At 42.1% G+C, this 20132-nt stretch overlaps 1 protein-coding gene and 1 long non-coding RNA gene across 3 annotated transcripts in view; one reads left to right on the forward strand and one right to left on the reverse strand.

Moving 5' to 3' along the window:
* LOC106149338 overlaps positions 1-2906 on the forward strand; it is a 24771-nt gene extending 21865 nt beyond the window's left edge. Inside the window, exon 3 of the long non-coding RNA XR_001235463.1 lies at positions 2827-2906. This is a non-coding gene — a long non-coding RNA (uncharacterized LOC106149338). The remainder of the gene's footprint in view (positions 1-2826) is intronic.
* Positions 1-20132, reverse strand: part of Fam114a1 (family with sequence similarity 114, member A1) — a gene marked incomplete at its 5' end in the record, with an annotated part of 83913 nt that overhangs the window by 38595 nt on the left and 25186 nt on the right. For both annotated transcript variants that reach the window (XM_005391992.2, XM_013518060.1), the window contains 4 exon segments: positions 2881-3033; positions 8571-8705; positions 10550-10656; positions 10775-10888. In XM_005391992.2, the coding sequence (XP_005392049.1) occupies positions 2881-3033; positions 8571-8705; positions 10550-10656; positions 10775-10888 (509 nt within the window).

Here is a 20132-nt window from a genome sequence, read left to right on the forward strand (position 1 = left end):
AAAAAAAAAAAAAAAAAAATCAACATAAGAACGCATATGAAAAATGTCACCAATTGTGGTGGCACATGCCTGTAATCCCAGTTTTCTGGTAGGCTAAGGGAGGAGAATTTCAATGTTGAGCCCAGCCTGGGCAACTCAGTGAGATCTTGTCTTGAAATAAAAAACTTAAAAAAGAAAAAAGAATGAAAAAGGGTTGCTGATATAGCTTAGTGCAAGGGTCCTGGATCTATTCCCCCGTACCAAAAAACAAAAGTCATCTAAATCTATGTATGCATACACACATGTGTATAAAACGGCAGCTAACATTTACTGAACGCTTCTACTAGCTTCAAATGGATTATATCCCTTAATTTTTAAAATAATCGTATGAGGTAGGTCTTATGATTATTATTTCTATTTCAGAGATAAGGAAATTGAAGTAAGAGAGGTCCAAAAATCATACAGTTATAGAGTGATATAATTACTCAGTTCTGGCAAGAAAGTATTTGTTCTTCCATGGAAAATGGCATATTGAGAGCAAATTTTACCAGAACATTGGATTGTGAATCTCTGGGAGTGGTTTTACACTGTGTAAATTGTGGATAGCTGATGGCAAAGCGCAATCACTCTGCTCTGTAGACATGTGACTGACTCTGCTGCGGACAGACAGCCTCCCCGAGACGGCGAACTTGGGTGTGTGTCTGTCTGCACACTCATTTCAACACTCCTGGATGCCGTGTAAATTTATGGTTCTTTGGCTTTTCCTTTGAACAGATGATGACATCTTCCTAGTTTCTTTGTTGAATTCAGCTAAGTAACTCTTATAATACAGGTTCATTTATATAAGCATCAGTTATGATTTTGCCTTTTTATCCCCCAGTATTGGGAATTAAAGCCAGGGGTACTTTACCACTGAGTAACATCCCCAGCCCTTTTTATGTTTTATTTTGAGATGCCCAAGCTAAGTTGCCCAGACCAGTCTTGATCTTGTGATCCTACTGCCTCTGCCTCCCTTGTAAAAAATTATCCTTGAACAGTTTTAACTAGACAACTTTCACTGAAGCTCATGGATGGCCAAAAAGGAAATAAACACAGACAATATCTTGGAGCCTAATAACCTGGAGTGGGGAGGGTATCCCTATCCTTTTGGCTTTTGGCTGTCTGTTATGTGGCCAAGGTGGTCCTTCCAAGATTAAGCAGGTATGACTCAGTTTCCCCTCAAATCCAAATGTAAGAGGGCAAGGTTTACAGAGCATTAAAAAATCACTTTTCCAATCTGAGGCTCACTTCTAAGTTCAGTTTCCTGTCTGAGGACCTGCCTCTCCCTGTGAATGTCACCGGGATGGCCCATGGCCCTTGTGGAAAGAGTCCTGAGAGTACTGTACTCCCTGGTGACCTCCCCTGGAACACCTCAGAGGACAGCCAGCCTGACAGCCTCAACAGACAGTTATACATACAAGTGAACAAGGTAACAACTTTATAGTATTTAGAATAGTGACTATGTAAATGCCATGTGCTAAATAAAGACAGAAAGACACAGACGCATATGCATGTGTCTTGGTTACTTTTCTCTCATTGCTAAGACAACATACCTGGCACCCAGAATTAAAGGGAGAAAAGGTTTATTTAGCTCACAGTTTGTGGAGGTTTCAGTCCATACTCGGCTGGCTCCAAGGTAGAGTGGCACATGGCAGAGGGCAACAGTTCATGGAGGTGGTAAAACAGCAAAAGCAACAAGAGCAAAAAGGGGAGGAGTGGCAGCAAGCAGACTCTTCCCTCCCTTACATGATATGCAAACTACCCACCCCTGGGCAGGTGTAGTACTCACACCCATCATTCCAGCACTGGACCATGGATCAATCAGAAACTCTAGAACCCATGACTGCACGAGGCTTTGGGGGAACATCCAGACACAAACCATAACAGCATGTGTGTGCGCACTGCTGTATATCCTTCTAACAAAATCACCTGAGCTAAGTGAGGTTGTGCACGCCTGTAATCCCAGCACTGGAGAAGAGGGCTGAGGCAGGAGGATTGCCACAAGTTTGAGGCCAGCCTGATCTGTACAGTGAGTTTAAGGGCAGCCTGAACTATTACTTATAAGGAGACTCTGTCTCACTCTCACCCATCCAAATCATCTGACAGATGTGGTGGTACATGCCTATAATTCCAATAGACTGGAAGGCTGAAGCAGGAAGATTGCAAGGTTAGCTCAGCCTAAGCTGTTTAGCAACTTAATGAGACCCTGTCTCAGGGGAAAAAAAAATCACCAAACACGGCTGACTTCTGCTAATAGTGTTTTGTTTTCCTGGGGCCACAGAGTGGGAGTGTGACTCTGCAGGTCATCAAAGAGGCTGGCTTTCCCAGGTGTCTGCACAGGGACCATCCCACATAGAACTTGAATTCTCAGTGGATAACCGTCCTGTGTGACCTAGATATCCTAACAAGATGGCCAAATAAATAACAATTACAACTCATAAAACAAAATGCATCAAAACCCCACAATCTAAAGAAACACCAGGGACTTTGTTTTCACTGGGTGGCATGGAGACGTGGGCTGTATGAGATCTCTGGTCTGGGTACGACGTCAGCAAAGGCAAGGAGAGGGCGCAGAATCAAGCGGCCACGTTTAGAACAGCTATTTACACCACAAGGAGCAGGGGTGGTGTCTTGAACATGTGCTTGGCCCTCCTGGGGGTTTGACAGAACACAAGCTTGGCACAGAACAGACAGGAAATTAATTACATGACTTTGCAGGCTCATTGGGCTGCACTGTATTTATTTAGCCCAAGAATAAGGAGGCTCTAAAAAGTCAGTATTTTCACTACTTTTCCCTGTTTCTTTCAGATTTAAGAAAACATACCAGTAAGAACACTCCTGCAAATAGCAGTGAAGATGTACCTTGCTTTCACTTTCGTTGGACAGAATTTCCAGGGCTTCCAGGTGGGACAAACCTTGGTATTCATCAAACAGCATCCCGTAGTGCGGAGTTCTCTCCACTGTGAGCTGCTGTGCCAGTCTCTGCTTCTCCTTCTCCTTGGCTTCCCTTAACATCTGCAGAAACACACAGTGTTGTGTACCAGATGTATGTGTAGAGCTCTGCTCCTGTGTGAGGTGCGGGGAGAAGGGCTGCAGAGGGCTGAGTTTGTAACTGGGGAAGATAGCTTTGGGCCACTTTAGAGTTTCCAAAACGTTATTTTTTGATTGATATCATCGATACTTTTTACATAATATTCCATTTTGAATTTTGTCCTTTCATTATGTGGAAAACAAATATAAGCAAAGCTTCTATGTCCAGGAATAAGAGATTGGAAAGAAGCATACCAAAAGCTTCATCATGGTTTCCACTCAAGTGTTTCCCACACATGATCAATTTTCTTATTTTCTAAGGTGTCCACATTTTCTATAATGAGCAAGTTTTAAGCAATCTTGGTATTTTTTTTTTTTTTTTTTGGTTTTTCTCTGGTACCAGGAACCGAACTCACGACCTTGCGCTTGCCAGGCAGGCGCTTTTGCCGCTGAGCTAAATCCCCAGCCCAATCTTGGTATTTTAGTTACTTTGTCCCTTTGCTGAGACAAAATACCCAACGTCCAAAGTGAAAGGGGGAAAGGTTCATTTAGCTCACAGTTTACAGAGGTTTTAGTCCTTAATCAGTTGACTCCAAGCCAAGGGGGCTTGGCAGGCAGGCATTGCAGAGGAGAAACAGTTCATGGTGGGTGGAAGGTAGCAAAGCAAGCAAGGGACAAAACAAGCCTCTTTCTGTCCCTTATATTGTATCCAGGCTACCAGGATTAGGGCAGTGCCAAACCAATCAGTGGACCAATTTAGTAATCACCCACCCTTAATCCTAGCATTGCACCATGAATCAATCACACACTCTAGATCCAGCCACCTCTGAAAAAGCCCTACCTATGACTGCATGAGGCTTTGGGGTGACATCTAGACACAAACCATAACACTTGGGAAGTCTAATCTCTTGTGACAGGATTAAATGCAAATTCTACATCTAGGCAGACTGCCAAGCAGAAATAAGCTGGTCTGCTTTTCTGTTGCATTATCTTAAAACTTTTGTTCAATCAAAAGAATAACTTTGGCTTGCTTTTTCTGTCTTTTAACCACCATGAACTCTTTCTCCTCTGTGATGCCCCTTGGCCATGCCACCCTGCCTTGGAGCCAGCCAATTATGGACTGACATCTCTACAAACTGTGAGCCACAATAAATCTTTCCTCTTTTGACAAAAAAAGAGAAAAGAATAAAAACTCATAATGCATTTATCACCACATACTGAATAGAAATAAGCTAACAGATGCTCAGACAGGTCTCCAGAAGCATGGCTGAACTTAATTCCTGTTCACATTAGTGTTTCTCCAGTTATTATTTTGCCGTTTAAATAAAGACAACAAAGTGAACACAAGTCTCTCACGCAGTCCTAATTTTCTGTGCTTGCCTTCTTTGAGTCTAAGTATCTTGATTTCTCAGTAAGTTTACTGGGGCATTAAGTTTATAGCATCCTTTAATACCTGTGGTGAGCCCTGTAAATACTCTGGCCAACACCACAAGGACACAGGGAAGATCATTCAAGAATAGAGCCTGGTGTTTATCATGTGCCAAGAAAACAATCAGCCTCCTTTTGGGTTTTTGAGGTTGTTAGCCAAAAACCCACTGTGCTGCAGGAAGATTTCTCTCTCTTGTCTATCTTTAGGACTAAATTAGTATAGCTCTGAATTTTAGTTTCCAAACAACCTAGTGAAACCATCTTTGGGAAGTTTTAACACTTGCAATAAAACTCAACTACCTACACTGATCTCAGGGTTTGCTAGTGGGAACATAAAAAAGCAAAATAACTCTGGGATTGCTTCCTTTCTACACCAACTTGCATCTCTAAATTTGTACTGTGGGACAGAGGAAAGAAGAGATGAAATGGAAAGTAAAGAGGAAACATCACTCCAGAGTGATTAGGATTCACTCAAAAAGTGGGGAGAGGAACCAGAAGATGCTGGTTCTGTTTTCCCTCTGGAAAACAAATGGAGATGGACTTAAATAGTAGGGAGGAATTCTTGCATGGAAAAATTCCTCCCACAGGGAAGTCATGGAGGTTTAAATCAGTGGAATCCAGGAGCCATGCAGTCCCTATGTTACTTAGAACACATTCCCTGCAGTGCTGGGATAGATTATGTCACAAATTCAGATAGTGCATGTATGAACATTTCAGGTTTCTATAGTCATATGTTTCTGCTATACTTTGGAGCTGTAGTGTCCTCCAAAGGCTCATGAGTTAAAGGTTTGGTCCCCAACCTGTGGTGCTACTGGAAGTGGTGGAACTTTAGGAGGCGGGGCCCAGTAGGAGGCAGTGAGGTCACTAGGGCGTGGCCTTGAAGGAGATATTGGGACCCAAGGCCCTTTCTCTCTCTCTCTGCTTCTTGGCTGCATGAGGTGACCAGCATTCACAGCATGTGGCCCTTGCAATGAGGCACTGCCCAAAGCAATGGAACCAGCTACCTGTGGATGGAAACCTCTGAAACCATAAGCCAATGTAAACCTTTCCCCTATTTATTTATTTAGCAGTACTAGGGCCTTTGCACTGAGCTATATCCCCAATCCTTTTTTATTTTCTGTATTTGAGATAGGGTCTTGCCCAGGGTGGGCTCAACTTGTGATCTCCTTTCCTCCTTTTAAGTTGTTTATCTCAGGTATTTTGTCACAGTGTCAGAAAGTGGACTAACACAGTTTCTGTAGTGTGTAAAGGAAAAATACTGCAGATTTCCCTATCTTGGGTGATGGCAACTTCACCCTTCCAGTTGCTCCAAAGACCCTGTAGCCATCCCTGACACACCTTTTATCTCACAGCCCACACTTACTCCATCAGAAAATAGGGATCTCTTTTAAAATGATACCCAGGATCATTCATCACCACCTACACAGCCTCCATACTGTTCTGAGCGCCTGCATCTATTGTCTTGGTTACACCAATTGCTCCTTGCACGGTGTGTGTGAGTGAGCCCTGTGTATGGACCTCCTTCTCCAGAGAGTATAAGGATCAAGGGTTCCAGCTGCTGGGCTTGGAAATCCAGCCCTTGGCTTCCCAGGCACTTCTCTGCAAGCCACTCAGCACCTGGGCAACGAGGCTGACCTGTTCCTGGGAGCCTGGGAGCTCCATCACCAGCAGATTCTTTTGAAAAAAAAAAAAAAAAAAAAAGAATATATAATAGTTGTACAGATTTACCAGGCACAACGTAATATGTTGATACATGTGTGGAAGTATAGAGATCAAATCAGGGTCACTAGCATAACTATCACCTCAAATATGTTTTGTTTCTTTGTGTTAGGGACCTGGGAACTCCCCTCTCCTAGCTCTTTGTAAAATCTGTATGTTGTGGTAAACTGAGGTGCCCTCACTGTCGTCAGCAGACTTTGCGTGAAGGACCGTACCACGGCCTTGCCCAGCCTTCCTTAGGCGGCATGTCACCTGGACACTCCCGCCTCTCTTCTCCTTCTCTTCCTTCACTGGGGTAAGACCCGCATCTTGGTCTAATGGTTCTCCCAGTCTTCCTGAGTCCCTGCTCGCTTTCTTGCACACAGGGGCCTTCCCTAGTAGCATCCTTGCGTATTTCAGCCCATCTTGACATCTGTTTCTGGAACTAGGGTGACACATCCTCTAATGGTCCTCTAATGGTCTCACTGCCCTCATCTCCCCTTCTCCACAGTCTATTTTCAACACAATAATTACAGTGATCTTTTTAAAGCATAAGTGAGTTCTGGTCATTCCTCTTCTGCAAATGCTGCAACAGTTGACCTCTTCTGTAGCACTCGAGGTCCTTCACAAACGCCCTCCACGATCTGCCGTGTCCTGTGCCCATCACCAACCTGGCCCCACCCTCAACGCTGCTTTCACATCCTGTGATAGCCTTGCAGATTCCTTGTTTCTACCAGAAGCTCCTGACTCACGGCCTTTGCTTGAGCTTCTCCCTCTGCCTGGAATGTGTTTCAGCCAGGCGTCTGCACAGTCAGCGCTGTCTTCTCCTTCATGTCTTTGCTCAGTGTCATTGTCTCCCTGAGTGTCCCATCATGTCTCTTTTGTCCCCTCACCGGCACAGTCACTGTTTACCTCGTTCCTGCCTCCCACCTTCTTCCTCCTCTGCAGCACTCATCATCTTCTAAAATACCAGTTAAGTTTTATTATCTGTTTGTCTCCCCCAGAAGAAAAGCTCCTGAAACATACAGATCATTATTCATTTTGGCAACTGAGAAACGGTGCTTGGCACAGTATCGACACTAAAATGCATTTGTGAAATGAGTGAGTAAATGAAGAATGAATAAAAATTTACTGCCTGGGAAGAGGCAAAGTCAGTGATGTTCCTGTACAGTCAGGAGCACTGTGGTGACCCACTGAGCTGCTCGGTGTGCTCCAGGGTGTCCTGTGCCACGCCCGCCACAATGGCTCCGATGTGAGCAAACGCTCCAGGGTACTCCTGAGGTTCCTTAGTGACACACTTCTCTGAGCAGTGTACCTTTCCACAGCAGGCCGAATGCAGGTGTGATTACAAATTGTCAAGGCAGCATAAAAATTATGATAACCTAGAAAACTAACCCGGCCCAATTCTTCATCTTACAGGCAAAAAGCCATGGTTACCCTGTTTGTAGACTCAGTCCCATTTTCTTTTACATCATCACTGTCTTAACTGAAATAAAACGTATATATCCTTCTGAATAAATGTATACACATATAAGTGTTTGAATCAGGTTCTAGTCTAAGAAACCCACTGAAGGCCATGCAATTAATAAGTGGTAGAGCTGGAATACATACAACGGCATAAATAAGATAATCCTCAAGCAATTATTAAATGAATGAAGCAAAATGCAAAACAATGTGATGAGTATGTTATCATTTGGTTGAAATACTATGATATCTGTCATTGCTTGTGTTTAGACGTCCTCTCAAAGCCTCATGCAGTCATAGGTGGAGCTTTTTCAGAGGTGTCTGGATCTGGAGTGTGTGATGCTGGAACTGACTCATGGTGCAGTGCTAGGATCAAGGGCACTAGGATTAAGGGTGTGAGCGCTACTCTCCCTAAGTAGTCTGGATAAGATATAAGGGATAGAAAGAGCTGTGGTCACTCCTTATTGCTTTGCTACCTTCTGCCTGCCATGAACTGTTTCTCCTCTGCAATATTGCTCTGCCATGGCACCCTGGCTTGGACTCAGCTGATTATGGACTAAAACCTCTACAAACTGTGTGCTAAGTCAACCTCTCCTTCTTTAAGTTTGTCAGGTATTTTCTCAGCAATGAGCAAAGTAACTAAGATAATATCTGTACATTCATGTACATAAGCATGTTTATGCACAGTTGCACTTATATTTAGTTGTATGAGAACTGCCAGCACATGTAAGAGATTCTTAATAGTGGCTGTCTCCCTTGAGGAATGAAGAAGCTGGGGAAATGGGTGTGTCAGAAACTCAATTTTCACTTTCTACTCTTTTTATGCCATTTGAATTTGAACATGTACTTTAAGTGACCGATTAAAAAGTGAAATAAAAATCTATTTGCTTTCTTGACTGAAAGAAGAAAAATGTAGAAGTATATAATCCAACCTGGGACAAGGAAACGGTTCTCTCCATGAGAGTCTTAGTCCGCTTAAACCCAGGGTCACTTTCTGCAAGGACATTCATGGTTTTCTTGCCGATGAATTCCAAAGCATCAAGGCCTCCGGTTAGGACGCTTTTGCCCTGCAGATGAGAGAATTGCATGCGATTAGTTTTTCTACAACTTGCCGTTTTGCAGTAGTCAGCAACTCCCAGGTAACTGGCACTATCTTCAAATATTAAAATCAATATAAAGTCAATTTTTTTCTCATCAGATTTATCATCCATTTAATCCTATTTTCTTCTCCCTGGAAAATCATATGCTATATAATTTGCGGGGTATGCAGTGTTATTAAAAAGTGATGCTTAGGAAATCTGAAGCACATTAGGAAATAATTTTATTGGGTCTGTGCAGATGATGCAGATTGTATGTAAAATATAAAATTAACAGAGACCCAATTGCTGTTTGTGTTTTTAAAAAGTTTAACCTAAGTAACAGAATTATTTGGATTAGTTTAACAAAATGTCAAACATTCCTGCCAATTTAGGAAATTCTTTAATCTAGAACCATGGAGTATGGGACCCTCAGGATATTTTAGATGGCTCTTATATGTTTTTAGAAATGTCCAAGAGCCACCAATAATTAATATATTAATGGAATAAGACAGGTTGATTTCCATGTTCTGTTACACAGTTATCACTCTGAAAATCCCATTGTCAAGCGCTGCTTTTTTTTAAAAAAACTAAAACAACTAAGAGTTATATAATCTGTTTAAGGGCATGGAACTGGATACATTTCTTTGAAACCACCTCTATACATAGGCCTCAACTGTGTCACTGTAATTACAATATGCACTATTCTGTATTATTCCCCAACTTATATGAAAATTATATATTTTATTTTTATTTTATTATTTGCATACATTTTCTAATCTTCATAATTACCATTTAAATAGCAACATTCAACTGTACTGATTTAATATATTTGATCGATTATTTCCATCTTGGACATTTAGACATCTTCTCAGATGTGTGAGCCAATCAATAATCATGCTATGAAACAGATTTAAAAATGCACAGCTGGGTGTGGTTATGCATTCATGCAATCCCAGCATTCTGGAAGGCTAAAGCAGGTCAGTTACACGTTCAAGCCCACAGTTGGCAATTTAGTGATGTAAGGACCTTATCTCAAAATACAAAATTAAAAAAAAAATAAAGAAAAGATTGGGGATGTAGGTCAGTGCAAAGGCCCTGGGTTCGGTCCCCAGTATGGCGGGGAAGGAGGCAGATATTTATCAGTTAAAGAAAATAAACCTCGCTGGTAATGTGGCTAAGCTGCAGAACACTTGCCTAGCACCTGCGTGCAAGCCCCTGAGTTTGATCTCCAGCGCCACAAAACAAAGAAACTCAATTTAAATTAAAATAAATAACAAAAAAAGAATCCGGGACCTGAGGGGTTAATTTCAGCATGATTCCAGGCAGAGAGGGAGAACTGGAACACAGGAATGGGGAAGGAATGTGGGCCTTAGTTATCTGGAAATGCTTCAGAAACATATTGGGCTGTTACCCCTGACTCTTTACTGGTCTTTTTTTATTTGAACGGTTTAATTTATTTTTTTAACTGAGGGTTAGACAGATAAACCATCCAGATAAATCATCCAGAAAAAACAGCTGTCCCAGCTCTTCCAGAGAGTATTGTCTCCCCCAAACAGAAACTGTCCTTGTAGCAGTTGGAAAGGACAGTGTTAAATCAGGTTGAAAAATGTACTTTCTAAACAGCCCCTTTCTTTTCAACACAAACTATTTCATGTTGCCCTTGTTATTTTGGATCCAAGGTTATACCTACTCTGCCGCAGAAAGTGTAACAAAACCCTAATCCGAAGTTGTGAGCAAGGCCGTCTTTCCTCTGATGTATCTAGGTCACTGGCAAACAGAGACATCAAAAGGAGGGAGACACAAGGGAAAACAGGAAGCAGCTTCCGACTCACAGTGTTCTGAACCACATTGGTGAGGGCGGAGAGCATGCCCCGAGAGCCAGAGCCTGGCGGAGGAGAGGTGGGGGTGCTTCCTGCCGGGGCTTGATCTGTAGCCGCATCTGCAGTGTGAAAAAAGATCCTGTTAGAGTTCATGTCGCTGATGTGAATTTAGGAACCAACTAAATGTGCACACAGGGCAACGACGCCAAGAACGCCCACGGTCAACGCCGCACTCACTTTCAGGGACTCCGTTTTCAGCATCAGGTTGGGCCCCTTCGGAAGATCCGGAATTTCCACTGTGAATCCGTAGGGTGGCCCCGGCCTTTTCCTTGACTGCTGTCAATCCATGACCTGTCAGAAACCCATACAGGGTTCATATACATTAGAAAGCCTGGGCCGGACGTGGGTGGAGCTCCGTGGTACAGTGCTTGCCTAGCCCCGCCAAGGCCCTGGATAGATTATTACAACAACAAAGAAGAAAAGATAAAGATCCACATCCTGCAAATTCTCTGGCTAATCTTACAAGGCTACTTGATGTTGTAAATGTTCATCTTGATTTTGACTGAATGAAAGTAGTTAAAACAGAGACTTTGGGTGGCTGAGTGGACCCGAGAAGTTACCTTGTCTCTCCATGAATATTTTCTCCTTGGGTTTCTGTGAGGAGCAAATAAGATAAATACAGAGGTAATAGGAAGACAAGGTGAATGCTTAAATATAAAAGGCTTATTACGGTAAAAGACACATGGCCAAGAATGATGGGATGAGTGTGTTCCAAGTGAGAGGGAGTATTTTGGGAAGAATTAATGGCAATGTGTCTTTCACTGTAATACATTTAAAAAGACACCCAGTGGTTTTTTTTTTTTTTATTATTTTAAAGAGAATTTTTAAAAAAATGAAAATGTTACAGAATTTCAAAACAAGATGGTAGCAAATTAACACTGGTTATTTTATTGCATATTACTATCTTCAAAGTAGTTGCTCAGATTACCAGATATAGGCATGCAAAATGGATCAAACAATATAAACACTAATGCTTCCTCTCAATGAACTAAGAGAAATTAATAGTACAATTACCTTAGCTATCTTGTGTGTTTGTGTATGTATATATATATATATGTATGTATTCCTTCTTTTCTCCTTTCCCCATCCCAGCTGTTCCTTCCTTTTGAGCAGTTTCTTTCCCTTTCACTATATCTATTGTACCTTTTGCATCTTATTTACCTCATATATAGAGTTTCCAGATGTTTTATTGTTCTCTTTTGTGTCTCACAGTGTCTGCCTCTTAACCCAGCGTCCCAACTCAGGACAGCATCTTGGAACAGTGTGCTTGTCTTACCCTCTTGACTCTCTTAGCGCCTTATAGCGGAATAGTCTCTGTTTTGGGCTCCTTGAAGGCCTAGCACATTGTACATTCTCAATTAATGCTGGCTGAACTGAAATCAGCTGGGCCCAATGTGCTGCTTCTACATGTCACTCAGTCCAAAGGGTCTGAGCTCACATTTCCACATGGAAAGGCAAGTTAGTGAAAACCTGAAAGGCCACCAACAGCTAACAATTGTCTTGGGGCAGTAATGGTCCGAGTCAGGCTGAGGGAGCAGGTTTTACTTCATCCACGCAGGGCAATACCTGTGTGCCCCGAGCCCAGCACAGTGAGGATCCCACACCTGTGGGTGAATGCAGAGTGGACCTTTCCACTCACACTGAACGAAATCCAGTGCTTGACTTGAAAGAGCAATTGTCGTGTATTTTGTTCTGGAGATCTCCCCCCACCAGGTCCCCAGATGGGCCGGACCCTTTCTGAGTCTCAACCCCACTGATGGAGGAATGAACAGCCTCCGCCTGGTCACAGCGGCTGTGTGACCTCTGAAAGGGACACAGTGTGGCAGGCTGCAAAACGGTGCTCCTCACCTCACCTCACACACAGGCACAAAACGGGATTTCTCCAGGGGCCTCAGGTTGCTAAGCACAAGGCCGCAGCAATGATAATATGTGGGGGGCAAGTCCCAGGTCACAGCAGGACCCAGGGGTTTAATAAAGTCACATAGAATCAGAATGAGCTTGAACTGACCAGTTGCCTATGTCCTAAATAAGATAAAGATATGGATGAATCCAATTCAGGGTAATATTTCAATGGTAACCTTACTTATTAGAGAAATCTTAATACAAACAAAGCACTGCTACTAATTATATCCAGTGAAAATTACCTATCACCATACATTTCCTAGAAACCTGTGAAACTTAAGAAGCATTATTTACAACTTTAATTACAAGTATAAATATGTTTATACTCATATGCAGGTCATTAGACGCAGTTCAAACTCGTGGCTGAGTCCTTTGGAAAAAGTAAATGGCTAAACCTAAGACATGAATGAATTCTCTCTGGCTTCCAATGAATTCCAAGCATTTTTGTGAAAACTTACTGAAGTTTCAGCCACACATTTAAGTTATAGGACACGATCATCTCATGCATGTACATACTGAATTCACATTCCTTAACATTTTAAGAAAGCACGTGTATTTTCAGAAGGGAGAATGTACGTCCAAATCTCAACCCACGATTCTCATGGAGATTCCTGAGAGCCACGACCAAGGAATAAATGAGTCTGAGAAGCCGGGGAGGCACCATCTGCTTAAGCCATCAGCAAGGTGACTGCAGCTCCCTCCTCGAGACCATGTCAGAGTTTAATTAACCTCGCTGTCATTATCTCCTCTTTCACCTTCTCCACCCCTGGCAACTGCGGGTGTTGTTGTCCTATAGGGGAGGAGGGTTTCTCTGCAGGAGGAGCAGCTTCTCACCATCTCAGAACACAAGTGGTCACGAGCATCTGTGCATAAGCTGCTCCCAGAACAATCACTGTGTTCACAAAAGGGAATACTACTTTTATGTGCATGTAAGGAAAGTGCGTCTATTTAACAGACATGAAAATAGGCTGCTACTACAACTCTATTTGTCAATTAAGACTTATTTTTTAAAATGCTTTTGTTAGTAAAGGTACATCTTTATTGCCTTCTAGTAGAAATATTGTTAAGCTTTATCAGAGCTAAGGTTTGGATGCTAATGCCACACCCTACTCTGAGGAGTAACTTCTAAAACTTTACTGAGTGTGACATCTAGTGCCCAGAACAAGGAAATTGTAATATAGAGTCATGCTAATTTTTGACAGGAAGTGATTCATTTCCAGGGAAACTGACCGGACCCTACTAGTAGGAGAAAAAGAATAAATATGAGTAATACTCTTGGGAATAGTTCATGAAGCTTCTTCACGTTCACAAACGTTAAGCCTCCTCAGAAAATGAAACTCTTAATTTCATGCACTAAAAATGGAATATCCTCTCTTTTTCTTATTGCAGTGAAACATGAGTACTGCACAGAAGTGCAATAAGAATGTTGTATAAAGACTGTGAGACTATAGCATTTTAAAACAAATGTTAAATGATTGGCTGGTGTTTCATTTGTCGCCTGTACTCTAATGGAAAATGACTTAAACTTAGGAGTCTTGAGTCTTGTGGAGGAATTCCGGTTACAGTGTTCACTAGCTATGTAGTGTTGGTGAGCCAGGTAACCTCTCTGAGTCTGCGTGGCTGCACCTTTTCTGAAAGGTTAACATCTGCTCTCCAGAGGTTCACAAGTGAAACCTTAGCTACAGACTTATTGAGTACTTACTATGTCCCAGAAAATGCACTAAATATTTTCAGTGTAGATTATCTTATTTAATGTTCTGAACCTTATGAAGTAAGGGATATTATTATTTATACCCATCCCACAACTGGGAAAACTGAGACCCATTGAGGTGGGTCCTACTAAAGGTCCTACAACCAGTAGGTGACAGAGTCAGGATTCTGGCTCAGTTCTCACGTACAATCACCATGTTATACTGAGAAAGTTTTATATGTCATTAAAGTCTTGTTTCCATAATGTCTTAGAAATCAGATCCTTGGTCAGGGTGTCCTTGTTTTTAAAACATTGTTTTATTCTAAAATGAGTTCAACTTTCCTTACCTTGGCCATAGAGAAAGGTGAAGGTCACCTACTGTGAAACCTTATGCTGGCCCTGCCCCTCCCAAGCCTGCCTTGGAGGACACAGCTTGATGTCTCAGGATCACCCGTGTTGTGCTGGCTGTGTAGTGTGATCTTATGCATCAGTTCAGTTTCTATTTGGAAAAGGCACTATTTCTTCACTAAGCTCTCATCTTGTGAACTCTACCAAGATCAGAGACCTTTGAAGGGAAAGAGGAAAGAATCTGCTGGTGATAGGAGCTTCTCTAACCCAGAGGTAAGCAGGGAGCGAAAACAGTTCTTCAGAGCAACTTAGATGGCTGGATTGCTCCACGGGTATTTCCTACTGGGCTCATTTGCTAATGGACTCCCAAGAAGGGTATCAGCTAACGCATTAGGAGAGTTCTGCCTTTCAGATTGCTTTATTTTTAAGACAAGATTTACTTTTCTTTTTTAAAAAGTGGATATTTAAATGGATCTTTATTTTTTTTAAAGTGGCTATTTAAACAAGCAAACAACCCCCCCCCCCATAATATCATTTCCCTGACATATCTGTTTGGATTCTTCTCCCACTTTTTTGTGGTAAAATGTACAAAGCAACAATTGTACCACCTTAACTGTTCTTGAGCATACAGTTCAGTGGTTCCAAATACATTCATAAAGTCTGATGGCTATCACCATCCATCTTCGGAATTCCATTGCATCTTGTAAAATTGAAAGTCTATGCCCATTAATAATTCCCCATTCCCTCCTCCTACCAGCCCCCGGCAACCGCCATTCTACTTTGTGTCTTTCTGACTGTGTGAGGTCCATCCAGAATCACAGACACACAAATACTGTTAGGTTCTGCTCGTACCTCATACAGTATTTGTCTTTTTGTGACTGGTTTATTTTACTTACCATAATGTCTTCAAGGTTCATCCATATTTAGCATATGCCAGCCAGAATTTCCTTCCTTTTAAGGTTTATCAATATTCAACACCACATTTTGTGTATACATTCATCTGTTGGTGGGTGTTGGAGTTGCTTCCATGTTTCAGCTATTGTGAATAGTGGTGCTATGAACATGGGTGTAGCAAACACCTGTTGAAGATATTACTTGCAATTTTGGGGTTGTACATCTACGAGTGGAACTGCAGGGTTATAGAGTTATTCTATTTTTAAGTTTTCAAGGAACTCCCACACTGTTTTCTACAATGGATACAACATTTTACATTCTCACCAGCAGCACATGTGGGTTCCAATTACCAACATCCTCACCAACACTTATTTTTGTTTTTTTTTTAAATAACAGTCCTGGTGGGAGGTGGCATCTCATGGTGGGTCTGATTTGCTATTCTCTGATGATTAGTGAGAATGAACACCTTGTCATGTGCTTATTTTTAAAATAAACACATTTATAATATTTATAAATACAAACCTTATAGAAATCCAAACAACAAAAAGTGGGCCAGACTTTCTGCCTAGACAGCTTCTAGAGACATAATAGGAAATAGGGTCTATGAGCTTACAAGGGACCACAGAAATAATTAAGACCTGTAAAAAATTGTTGGCTTTAAAAAACAAGAAAGAAAACTGCAAGTTTTAAATTAATATTTACATCAATGTATACAAAATGTAATATTAAGACAACTGGCCAACTGTCACTCAGAACTGACTCATATAGATATATAAATAATATTTAATAAAGGAGTGTGGACTCACTTTAATATATTTCCTGTGATATAGGAGGGACCTTCAAATGAGGAATGCTTACAGCTTTTAGTTGGTTTTTCTGGTTTTTCTCCGGTACCAGGAACCGAACTCACGACCTTGCGCTTGCCAGGCAGGCGCTTTTGCCGCTGAGCTAAATCCCCAGCCCCACTTACAGCTTTTAAAAGACTTTAAGCAGATCTCTCTCCCCTTCAATCCCTTCCTTATAAAAATAAAAAGGAATTTATTTCCTGTGATCTCCTTTACGAAAAAAAAAACATACACCTACATACAAATGCTCCGGACCTGGTCATACACAGTGGAAATCTCAGCGCAGGCAGATGGGCTTGTACGCTGGGATGTTACAAGGGGTCTGGGATCGCAGTGCTCATCTTCCCAATGCTGAGAGCATTGTCTATTGACAGCTCTCTATAAAGTGCCTCCCTGGAACTGCCCTTGGCCCAGGCAGTTGGGTTCCCAGACCATGCTGTGATGACTGGTCAATGGGGGCAGTTGGTGACACAAAAGCCCTGTCCTGTGCACCAATGGAGACATCACTGAAGAGTCACCCCAAACCCCAAGCTTCCTATGGAACAGGCTGAATTCTCTGCCATGGAGGGTGCTTCTCCCTTGGTCCAGTTCTGCTTCCCAGTCCACTGCTCTCTTGCCACGCTTGTTCCTGAGAGTACATCACAGTGAAACTCCAGCCCGTAACCTCTACCTCAGTCTCTGCTCTGGAAATCAAACCTACAACTACGATCTATTAATTCTTTTTACTGGTTGCATAGCACTCCACTGAACAGATAGACTATATTTTAAAAGTTCTTTATGGATAGATACTTTGGCTGCTTCTAGTTTCTCATATGTGGTGAATTCTCTCATCTTCTCCAGGTCTTAGTTAAAATACCCCTCACCACCCTCTTTAAAACTAAACTGCAGTTCTGACCCTTCTTTTCCTGTTGTACTTTGTGTATTTTATAGTTAACCACCTTTTGACACTCCACATAATTTTCCTATTCACTGCATGTACTGTTTAGTGTTTATCTTCTTCCACTAGCACGAAGCCCTACTGGGGCCGGGTCTTGGTCTCATTTGCTGACTGCTTTATGTCAGATGCTTACAATAGGCTTCTATTGAACACCTGTATGGATATATATTAATGAACTTTTACAAAAGCAAAACAATGTGACTGCTGGGCTAGAACATTTAAAGCTTTATACATAGTGATTATTGCTCTTCTAAAAGTTTGTACCGATATACAACTCCTCTTTGGGCAAGTTTTAGAAATGGAGCAACTAAGAAAATCTTGACTACATTTTAGACGCTATCAATGAATTTAAGATTGTGAAGAGCAGTTGTTTAGAAAAATACATGGTTGATGCTGCCACATTCAACTAACGTGAATTACACTGCAGCGAAGAGAACAGCCAGCCAAGCCTCCCTTTGGAAAAGTTTTTCCTCTCGCAGTGATGGCTTTATCCACTCTGTAATTGCATGCCATGTGCCTTCACGTTCAAAGTTGACAGGAAGTGTTACAGAACTGATAACATTTGCCTAGCAGTGCAACTGAAATCCATGAACCCCTGTGCTTTATTTATCAGATGTAAAGGGGTGTGGACAAACTCCAGGCACTGGCACCACCAATTCTCAACAATCCTCGAGAATTTTCACATCATCAGCAATGTCACCTTCTGAAACGAATCCATGTACCACTGAGAGAGATTTACACAGTGAAGAGTCCTCACCGTGGGACTGTTTTGACAAGCTTGCCATCCTCGGTAATAAACACTGTCATTATTTTTGACAGAGCTGGTAGAAGGGCCTCATTAAAATGTTCAGAAGGAAAAACAGGTGCAACTTGGGACAAGATGGGAAAGAGAAGTAATGGTGATTTTAAAAAAGTAAATATACGATCAGACACATCCCACACACACCAGCAGCCAACCTCAGGTACTCTTGCTTGAGGGGGTCAGACTCATAAAACTGTCAAAACTAGAATTTCAAATAAACACTTAGGCCTTCAGTTATATCTAGGAATAAACTGCTCTATTCTACCTGTTCTAAGGCTTTGCTTTGGGATCCCTGTATCTGTTCCAGCACTGCCAATAAACATTTTGATTACTTGTCTATCACTCTAGGCATAGCAATAAGTTTTCAGAATAACTTAGGTTTATAAGATGCTTGTGGGAAATCATAACTGCTTGTCACAACATCAGTGTGAAATTATCCTCAAAAATTTCCTTTCTGTTTTTCTATATTTTTGACATTTCCCACTCTAGTTTCTGCCTGGAATAATAAAGATTTTTATTGTACTTTATAAACTTGTCCAAAGGCATGGGTGGCAGATCGACTCTTGGGATGTGTGATGACAGTACGGCTGTGGATGAACCAAACGCCAGAGGTAAGGCCGTCCTGAGAATTTTTTTTTATGTACTGGGAATCAAACTCAAGGCCTTGCACGTACCAGGCAAGTGCTGTGCTGCTGAGCTGTATCCCTGGCCTGAGAAGAATTGTTGGCTGAGAAATGTTTGATGTAATATATGCTTTGGGCACGTCCCTTTTTATTTTTCCTTAACCTTAGAGCCAAAGTAACGAGGCAAAAGACAAGATACAAAAGTACAGCATAGGGAAATGCCAATCAGTTTCCTGTATTTTTCCAGTTGGCACAGTGGTTACAAATATCTATTTCTATATGCAGCCACTGAGAATGGACTTACATTCCGTAAGTTGGAACAGGCCTCAGAATTCTCAAGTTTCCCTACCCGTACTTTTCCAAACACCAACAGCAAACCCTGCATCCAGAGAGGTTAAGTGCATGATGCAGCTAAGCAGTGACAGTCTCTTGTGATGACAAACTGGTAGTACTCAGGACCAGGTCTCGGGTCTCAGGGTACAGTGCTTGTTCCAAAAGAGCACTGTCTTCCAAAGGCTCCTGTTCTCCAATTACTCTCCTGCCACCTCTACACAGTTCCTACTCTTGTGACTGACTTTGTCACCAATAGCAAGAAGTTTGGGCTTCTAGCATCGTGTTTTGTTAAGGGCTACATGCTTTGCTCTCCTGTCTCCAACTGGAATTACCCTGGGGGTAACATGAGGCTACAGAGTGGAAATCAATTGCAACTGAACAGGTGGTTATTCTCTTTCTTTACTTTCCACAGGCAACTTATACACCTTCCGGAGCTTGTCTACTGCTGTGAGTGCTCTGTTTTCCAATAAGTTTCTTTGCCCTATGATAACAAACTGCTAATGCTGCAAAGCCCTGGGATTGATGTCATGTCTGTGTGGAATAAAAGTTGTGTGTCACTTGCCTCTTCCAATCCCAAGGTAGCCACTCAATGAAGACCACAGTCCAGGAAGGAACCTGTAACTATTGAAAGCCTCCATTCACAGATGGCTGAGCCCCACTCCAACCCCCATAATTCCTTACTACCTTTTTGTCACACTCCCCACCACAGCCGCCTGTATCCACCCTGGAAACCCATGAAGGCAATCTTGGTTCACAAGCAGTTCACGCTTCGGGTCCACACAGTTTCTTCACCAGTTTTAAATACACACAGCTCTTATTCTGGCTGCTATGGCTATGTACAGTCACGGCACATTTCGACCAGAAGTCTCCACGACACGTTTCAGGAGTAACTTAGCTATGGTATTGTTACGTTTCCATTGCATCCACTGCCCAGTGGTGATGAACAGTTTTAGTGCCTGCCTTTCCAAGGTTTGTCCAAAGAGATTCTGAGAATGTGTATATCTCAAAAATCCTATGAATTCCTCACATGCCCTTTGCCACAGTGGGTGCCAAGAAGAGAAAAACACTAAGGTTCACGCCCTTTCAAAGTCCAGCATGTCACCAGAGCTATATAAAGGGTGGAGTTTCAGGAGGGGTTGAAGGGAGGGTGGGGAATAGGGT

Source organism: Chinchilla lanigera, unplaced genomic scaffold (genome assembly GCF_000276665.1).
Source record: "Chinchilla lanigera isolate Chin_1 unplaced genomic scaffold, ChiLan1.0 scaffold00042, whole genome shotgun sequence".
Taxonomy (NCBI): domain Eukaryota; kingdom Metazoa; phylum Chordata; class Mammalia; order Rodentia; family Chinchillidae; genus Chinchilla; species Chinchilla lanigera.